This window comes from Chamaea fasciata, unplaced genomic scaffold (genome assembly GCF_029207755.1).
Source record: "Chamaea fasciata isolate MVZ Bird 193981 ecotype frontalis unplaced genomic scaffold, bChaFas1.0.hap1 SCAF_10, whole genome shotgun sequence".
NCBI lineage: Eukaryota > Metazoa > Chordata > Aves > Passeriformes > Sylviidae > Chamaea > Chamaea fasciata.
Genome location: NW_027094095.1, coordinates 26,551,055 through 26,559,147, shown reverse-complemented (window position 1 = coordinate 26,559,147; position 8,093 = coordinate 26,551,055). Strand labels below are relative to the sequence as shown.

At 44.0% G+C, this 8,093-nt stretch overlaps 1 protein-coding gene across 1 annotated transcript; it reads right to left on the bottom strand.

The window, feature by feature from the left end:
- Positions 1-1,231: 1,231 nt before the first annotated feature.
- On the bottom strand, positions 1,232-8,059 carry CDKN2C (cyclin dependent kinase inhibitor 2C). Its single transcript, XM_066192798.1, has 3 exons — positions 7,262-8,059; positions 6,739-6,879; positions 1,232-3,123 (listed from the first exon to the last, which is right to left on the bottom strand). Exons 2-3 carry the CDS (start codon positions 6,865-6,867, stop codon positions 2,749-2,751), a joined length of 504 nt encoding a protein of 167 aa, XP_066048895.1. The 5' UTR covers positions 6,868-6,879; positions 7,262-8,059; the 3' UTR covers positions 1,232-2,748.
- Between the last annotated feature and the right edge of the window lie 34 nt (positions 8,060-8,093).

Sequence of the window (8,093 nt, the reverse complement as noted above, 5' to 3'; positions counted from 1 at the left end):
ATCTCGATACTGCACTGTTTGCTGCCGATTCCTGGGCTGCTGCAGGGCGATCTCTGCTCCTGCCTGGAGACTTACTTGGCAGTTGGTTTATGTCTCAATAAAAGTTCTCAAAAATCTTTAGTCCCATCTCACACGCTGCAGTTTTGCATCTCTGGGTAAATATGGTTGTCGAAATTTTCAGGAACATGCGAATTTTTGAAACTGAACTTTTTGATGTTGCCAGAATACTGGGGGGAAAGCGCCAAAGCAATTTCTGACACCACATGCGATATTACAATCCTTTTCAGATGTCAAGATTCTCTATTAATGAGGCTTGCTTTATATTATTTTCTCCACGCTCAGTAAATATAAAGACTTCTGGAGGAAAGCCATTCCCCAGCAGCCAGGCACCTTTTGTCACTGACAAAACCTGTAAGGTGCGTGTAACCCACCAGCTGACTGATTTCTTTGGTCTCCCAGAGGGTCTTTGCACTAACTATTAACTTCCTGGGATAATAGAGAGCGATTTTTGCTTTCCAAGTATCTAACTAGGAATTTCAGTTGATCATCTTGTTTCCGATAGATTGAAGGGCTCACAGAGAAAGCGCAGCAGTGAAATCAGATAAAACGCACCTTTAAACCTGACTATCGCCCGTGACTCAGCCGCCGAGGCTTTGGGCATGGCCGGGGGGTGATTCGTCCTGGCTTTAACCCTGAACTCCTGGCACGCAATAAAAGCCGCTATTTCTGACTAGGCGGGGCATTTTTCTTGGAAGAGAAGTCCTGTTAAGTGCTATTAAGCCACTGCTTAAACTTCGCCTTAGCATAAATTAAATGGTGATGAAGTTCCAAACGGGCTTGGAATGAGGGTTTTTAGTGGCACAGGTGAAAAAAACCAACCAAAAAAACCCTCCAAAAAAAAACCCCAAAACCAAAACAACAACAACAAAGCCAAACAAACAAACGTGAGAAAGCTGGATATTACCTTCTGGTGTAGCACGTAATTCCTCTTTGTGAGAGGAATGGAGAAGGAAAAGGCTTGGAGCGTCCTCCAGGAAATGAGGAAAAGAAGATGGAGAGCAACACTGTGATTTGGGTCACTTTACCTCGGGGACCTGTGGATTACGTTGCTCGGTTTAATATTTTAGGTGGTTTAGTACTCTTTTTACCCGGAATTTTGGGGGTTATTTCCCCAATAATGCTTCCTATGTGCTGTGCTGCTCCAAATAATGATCATGCACACAAATTTTCATGTTTCACAGAGGTTTTTAATCAGAACACAGCAGTGTGACAGAGCTTATAGTAAATGTGACAGACAGTTTCAGCAAATTATTTTTAACTCAGAAAATGTAGTAACTGATTTTGTGGGGCTAATTAAAAAAAAAGTTAAAAACTAAACTACTGTATTCCCTCTCCTTTTTTAAGTGCTATTTGAAGTAGTATCCATTTTACTTTGATTTAAACCCTTCTATTTTGCACGATTGAAATTTAGATTATTCAAAATTAAGCACTTTGAACTGCCCATCTGCCCAACAAGTAGATCCTGTACAAATGTTAAAAGTTTCATAATAGATTTTCCCGACACGGTGCTGAGCATCGTTAGCTCCTGTTGAGGCTGGAGAGGCAAATGAGTTTCAGTCTGGTGAATACGCTCAACTGTGTTGCAATAGAAAATTTCCAATGGTTAAATTGTGTTTTAGGTGCAAGCAATAACTTAACTTCACAAATATCGAAAGTGCTGCTTCCTAAATGTCACTGTATTCAAATATTCTCCTTTCGTGAGATGCTGTCATTAAAATGGTTTATTTCCAGACAAAACAGAATAGTTGGTGGAAAGCAAATATTACTAGGAGAACATCTAAACTGCAATCAGCAGATGAAGCGACCAGAAGTCTTGTATTGCAGCTTTCATGTCCTCTTGCTTTTCACAATGGTTCTCTGCTGCTTGTTTTGAAACTAGACAAAACATCTTCGGCAGTGCACAGTAAACACGAACTACTAAACTGAGCTGTTTAAAACCTCTGGCAATCGAAGAAACACCCCTTATACTGTTTCTGGTAACTAAATTCAAAACCAGATTGGTGAAAGTTTAAATACACAAAGAGGAAAAGTGTCATCTACATTTAGAAAGTAAGTGACCTAGTTCTACAAGCTCTTGTTAGTGACAAAATACAGTTACTGCCTAAAGCATCTAAATGCCATCCACTGTCCTCAGGCCATGCAGCCTTTGACTTCCAGCTCTGCCTGTGCAGGGGCTGCAGGTGACCCTTTATTTAAAGGATGTTTTTATCTAAAACAGGACCTCAGACTCTTGAGCCTGACCGAGAGGGGTGGGGGGAGTGAGGAGAAGGGAGGGCTGCGTACAGAGGTGGGAGAAATCACAGTAAACTATTTCCTTTTCTTTAAAAGTCCAGCAATATTAAGCATGTGAATAGTAGCTCTTGTATTAATGACTTGATACGAATGACCTAAAATAAATTGTAAAAGTTGATACTGGAAAACTAGATATGAGCAACCAACATACACACGGATGAGCCTGGGAGTACTGTGTAAAGTGAAAGGTATAGGAAACTGCTGGGAGCATGGATTTAAAATGTTTCTGTTATCTAAAAACCCACCTCTGGAATTTCTTGAGACTTACACTACCAGCTGTTCAGGAGAAGGAAAAAAAAAAATGTAACGTGGCAACAAATATTGGTAAAAAGGAGGGAAACACCCCAAGAAGTCTGCACGCCCTCACGTCCAAAAGAGACCTCGTCCTAGCGGGGTTCAGTCCATGCTGGGGGAGAAGGAGCTGCTGGCCTCCAGGAGCTCCACCACGGCTGCCCTCCGGTAGAGCCTGGCCAGGTCGTAGGCGGTGGCCCCCCGCTTGTTCTGGTGGCCCACCTTGCACTCGGAGCGCGCCAGCAGCAGCTCCACCACCCGCACGTGCCCCTCCTGGGCCGCCAAGTGCAAGGGCAGGTTGCCGTCGTTGTCCTCAATGTTAACATCGGCTTTGAATTCCAGCAGAGTCTGCAAAGTGTCCAGAAACCCCTCCCTGGCTACGTCGTGGATGACAGCGAAGCCGGTACTGTCTTTCAGGTTGGGGTTCGCCCCGTTACTGAGCAGCCGCCGGGCGATTTCGGGGTTCCCGAGTTTCATCACCTACGAAGGAGAGAGGAGAAGTGGATGCCGCGGGTGGGGGTTTGCTCCAGCCCTGCCTCCCGTCCTCACTTCTCATCCCTGGCTTTCGTCAGAGTCCAATTCTCATTTAAAGCAGACAGAGGAGACTCGCTATAAAACTAATGACACACCAGAACATCTAGTTTTTAATGCATTTGTTACTGAACTCGGTGAAATTGTAAAAGATGTTATCACTTCGGTGGTCATAGCTTTCTGCCTCGGAGAGATTAATGCCTGAAATAGCATAGAATGGGATATAACATTTTTTTTTTTTCCTAACGAGGGTCATCTCAGTTTCTTAACATATAAAAATTAAGTATAGTTCAGTTTTATTTGCCTAAGTATTGGGACACCTCTGCATTACTATTTAATCTTGTTAAACAGCTAATATAGGGTCTCTGAGGAACAGATATTTTACCTCAGCAACAGCGAATGTAGAATGTGTTTTTACAAGCTTTCAGGTGTTTACACTGTCTGTGCATTATCATAAAACAAATATTTGGACTGTACCATAGCTCTATCTGTTGGGAAACATAAATGCTAAAAGAAATTCTTCTCCCCAATATTTGTGTTTCTTTAGGTGACCCAAAAAGGAAAAGTCAAAAGGAATGTTTCAAAGTGACAGAAGTTCTCTTCTAAAATCAGTGTATTATATTATACTTTCATAATCTCTCTATAAGTAAACTGAGGCTATGTTCTGTCGTTAAAACATCCCTAAAAAATACAACAACAACAACAATAATTGGATTTTCTGACTGTTTCTCACAGGGAAAAAAAAAAAAAAAAAGAAGAAAAAAAAAAAAGAAAGCTTCTTTCAATTTTCTCAATTGCACCATAAACCTATCATAATTAGAACACAAATCTCTCTTATTTGTAACTTAACCGCTTGCACCGATTTCCTTGTAATTCCTCATTTTTTGTTTGCACACTTTCCAAAAATGAACACTGTAATGTATAATGTGTAATCTCTAGCCTACAGGCAGTATTTTCCTGTCCTTGTAACTAGTCTCTCTGTAAGTATAAAATTCAAAAAACACCCAACTCTTTTCTATTTCCTTAGAGAGAGATTCACACATTGATTTGAAAATCTTGGTTAAAAAAAAAATCAGCATGAATGAGCATTACAGTGCAATAGATTCAGCACAAGGTACAATTTCTACAGGGGTTTTCTGAAAATCTCTCCTGACGAAAAAGATTTACTAAGTTTTTAAAGAAAAGCGAGCTATAAGAAATACATTCATGTACAGCGTTTGAAGTGTAAAGCAGCCTAGCACGTTATAACCACAGGCAGGAGCAAAAGTGCAGATAAGACAGGCTGGGATTCAGGGAGAGATCTCTGTGTGCCCTAAGGCTTCCAGCTCCCGACTTCCAGCCACTTCTTTCACTTCTGACCAGAGATGGAAGTGATGTAAAAGAAAACATCATTGTGATCTCTCTTTGTTTAGTAAAAATCGGACATTTTGATCTCTTTTTGAGAGCCCAGGCTGTATTATTTGTGAATTCAAAACATATATTTGGGTTAAGTGGGAGTTTTCGGTGTTCAGGCCAGGGGACTGAAGGCACCAGTTAAAGATGCGAGGGGGAGAAAATCCTGTAAAAAGTGGTGAGTTTTGGCCGTGGGCTACAGCTGAACAGCAAATATCCTCTATATTTTTAAAAGTTATGTTCAGGGGGAGGGAGGCGAAGAAGGAGAAAAGCATTAATTGAGTAAGTCTGACGAAGAGAGCATAAGGGCAAGAGATGTATTTGAGGCCTGCATAGGTACACTTCACCAGAAATAAAAAGGACAGAGCAAGACAAGCCGAGTAGTTGTTTAATTAAACATAAATGCAGAGGGAAAATATAAATTCATTGACATTAATATAGGAGCATTCTCTCCGTTGTAATTGAAAGACAGATTACAGAGAGATTATCTCACAGTGCAGAGTGCACTGACAGAGAAGTCTTTCGAGCGTGGCCAGGCACCCACAGCACATTTCAGGATGATACATATTGAAAATAAGTCGACAGATTCTCCTGTTTTGACTTTTGTTGTGGTTCATTAGCACAGTTGTTATTAGGCACCCCTAAGAAGTATCGTTAGGCACGGATGCATGTTTAATATAGCTGGATACTATGTAATTGTGTAAAATATATCTTAATTCAGGATATGGACAGCTAGCTGCTTTTAGAAAAAATTATCCAGCATTCCTGTAGGACAAATCGGTTTTCAGCCCTTGTCCTGAGGATAAATCAACTACCTAAATGTTTCCTGCTTTCTTAAAGAATTTAGCATGTCTAAGTTTTTAATTTAAACCCTTTCACTCTCTTAAAAGTTGCTGCAAGTGCCTGCACTGCCATGCGATGCCCTATTTAGGTGTTTACAGCACAACGAGGAGATCACAGATTTCCAGCTTCAGCGAAATTATCAAAAAAGAATCATTCCTGCATTATCAGCAAGAGGTGCTTATTTTCCAGCTCTTAACATTTTGATGTTAAGCCAAAAAGCTGTAAATATCTCGAGTACATTCACAGGTTCTATGCTGTTTAAAAATCCACTTTCAGAAATTATTACCATGGTTTTGGGGGAAGAGGGGTTAAAAACCAATTTTACTTATGTGTGAAATGAAAAAGACCTATAGCTCCACATTGCATTACTTCCACATTGCATTACTTATAACTTAAGTACAAATAACCATACTTATTTTCCCTCTGGATTTATAAATGACATCTTTCACTATTTGATAAGTATTCCAGCCTTTTTGCCATCATTATCTGATAATACTAAAAGCAAAATCTTCCATCAGTTCCAATAGTTAGCAGCTGGACGAGTTCCAACTCCTGCCTGCACAACTGCACGGTTAAAAATTAGGACACAGCACCCTATACGATCAGAAAGGAAATAACTGGAAGCAGTGCCCTGCTAGCCGATCTGAAAAAAGCAAATTTTAAAGTCTTAAACAGGAATGAAAAAGCAAGTGATTCAGCTGGAACCCTGGCCGCAAGGCTAGCTCTTAATGTACATCGGAGGTACTCGGTCCTGAGCAGCATGCTTCCCAATGAGAAAGGTCATTCCCACAAACAGAGTATAAAGGAAAAGTACCATCCACAGCAGACCCCAGAACCCAGACGAACCACGTTTTAAAACACATTGAGAAAAAGAAGAAAAAAAAAAAAAAAAGAAAGAAAAAAAAGAAAAAAAAAGAAAAAAAAAAAAGAAAAAAAAGGAAGAAAAAAAGATAAAACCCCTAAGCTTCAGAGAACAGAACATTTGTGTTTACAGACCTGCTATGAAATCTTGCTCACCTAAGCTGATTTCTTTTCATCTCAGCTCTCTCATTCCTTGCCTCCTCCCCACGAAGTTACAAAATATTAGCAAACTCGTAGCCCGTTTGACATTGAGGGTGATCCCCGATTGAAAGAATGGTTTTGACCAGTTTTATTTCAAGTACGTCATTTTAGGGAGTTGGAGCCACTAAACTCATAATATGGCATCCAACGAGTTTGAAAAACCACTCGAATTTCATCCACCAGCCTGCTTAAAACGTTGTCTTTTTTGGAAACCCGGGTCACGTAGGTACCAGTGATGAAATATTTTCTCCCTCTCTGGATACCAACCTGCAGCGCAGTCCTCCCAAATCCATTTTGTGCATTGACGTTTACATTCTTTTGCAACAAATTAGTAAGTTGCACTAGGTCCCCCTTGGCAGCCGCGGACGCCAGCTCGTTCCCAGAAGGCTCGGCCATTCTTTAGGGTGACTGACGATCGGAAAAAAGATGAGATTTTTTTTTTTTTTTTTTTTTTTTTTTAACCAGGCATGGCATCGGAGACTGACAGAAGGATTGGGATGGTTAATCTTCTGGAGTAAGACCTTGTAGTAAATACTCGTAAAAAACCTCCTTGCCAAGAGCCCGCCCCTAACTCACACGTGATTTATTCAGCCAAACTGCAGCTCCACTTGAAGGAAGATTTCTTTGCTTCCACATATAGTGTAACTCTTATTAAAGACTTTGGCCACTTTTGCGGGGGGGAAATAGATTAACAGCTATGCAATATATCGTATATGTTATAGGTAACATATAGACACGTACACCGGAGACTCACTCAGACCTGAGATCTTGGAAGAAGAAGACAACCCACCCTGTTCACAGTCGGTTTCTGAAACTTAGCAGCAGCAGCAGCTCCGAGGAAAGGTCTCCTGTAGCAGTGTGCATCCAACTCCCGCTCGGGATACTCCCTTCATCCCACTCCGTCGCCTTAGTCCGGGCCCAGCAGTGAGGGGAAGGACGAGCCGCGCCCGCGGAGGGCCGGGCGCGGCGGCGGCGGCCGTCCCGGCTCCCAGCTCGCTCCCTCGGTGCTCTCGCTCCCCGCAGCAGCAGCAGCAGCAGCAGCAGCAGCAGCAGCAGCAGCTTCACTCCCGCGGCCCCGCGCAGCCTCCGCGCAGCGGGCGGGCGCGATCCCGGCCGGCGGCCGCCCCCGGCGGCGGCCGCTCCGGAGCATCCAGGAGGGCGGCGGGCGGCGCGGGGGGGCTGCCGCGAACCGCCGCCCGCGCTCAGGGCGTGGAGGAGCCGCTGCCCGGAGCCGTCTCCGTCGCCGTCCCTCCGCCGGGGTCCCGCCGCCGCTGTCCGCGCTCCGCCGGGCGCTCCCCGGGACAGCCGCTCCTTCCCGCCGCGGCCGCGGGGCGCGGGGAGAGCTCCTGGCGGGGGCAGGGGCTGCGCTGGTGCCGCCGCTGCCCCGGCCCGGCCGCGCTCGCAGCCGCACTGACAGCCCCGCTCGCCTCCTCTTCCAACTTCGCGAAATAAAGCTGCACTTGCCGGTCCGCGGCCGCCGCCTCCGCCCGCGGCTTTGCGCTCCCCCTTTTTTAAGCGCAAACAATCGCTACTTCTGTTTCCTAAGGACACGAAGCCCACGAAGCCGGTTTCTCTCTCCTTTCCCTCCCCCCCCACCCTCCCCGCTCCTTTTTTTTTTTTTT

What these genes read in the sequence shown, in the direction of transcription:
- CDKN2C (XM_066192798.1), bottom strand. Translation starts at nt 6,867, where the DNA reads ATGGCCGAGCCTTCTGGGAACGAGCTGGCGTCCGCGGCTGCCAAGGGG. An exon ending in TTGGGAGGACTGCGCTGCAG is followed by an intron (nt 3,124 to 6,738) that starts GTTGGTATCCAG and finishes TCTCCTTCGTAG; the next exon opens with GTGATGAAACTCGGGAACCC.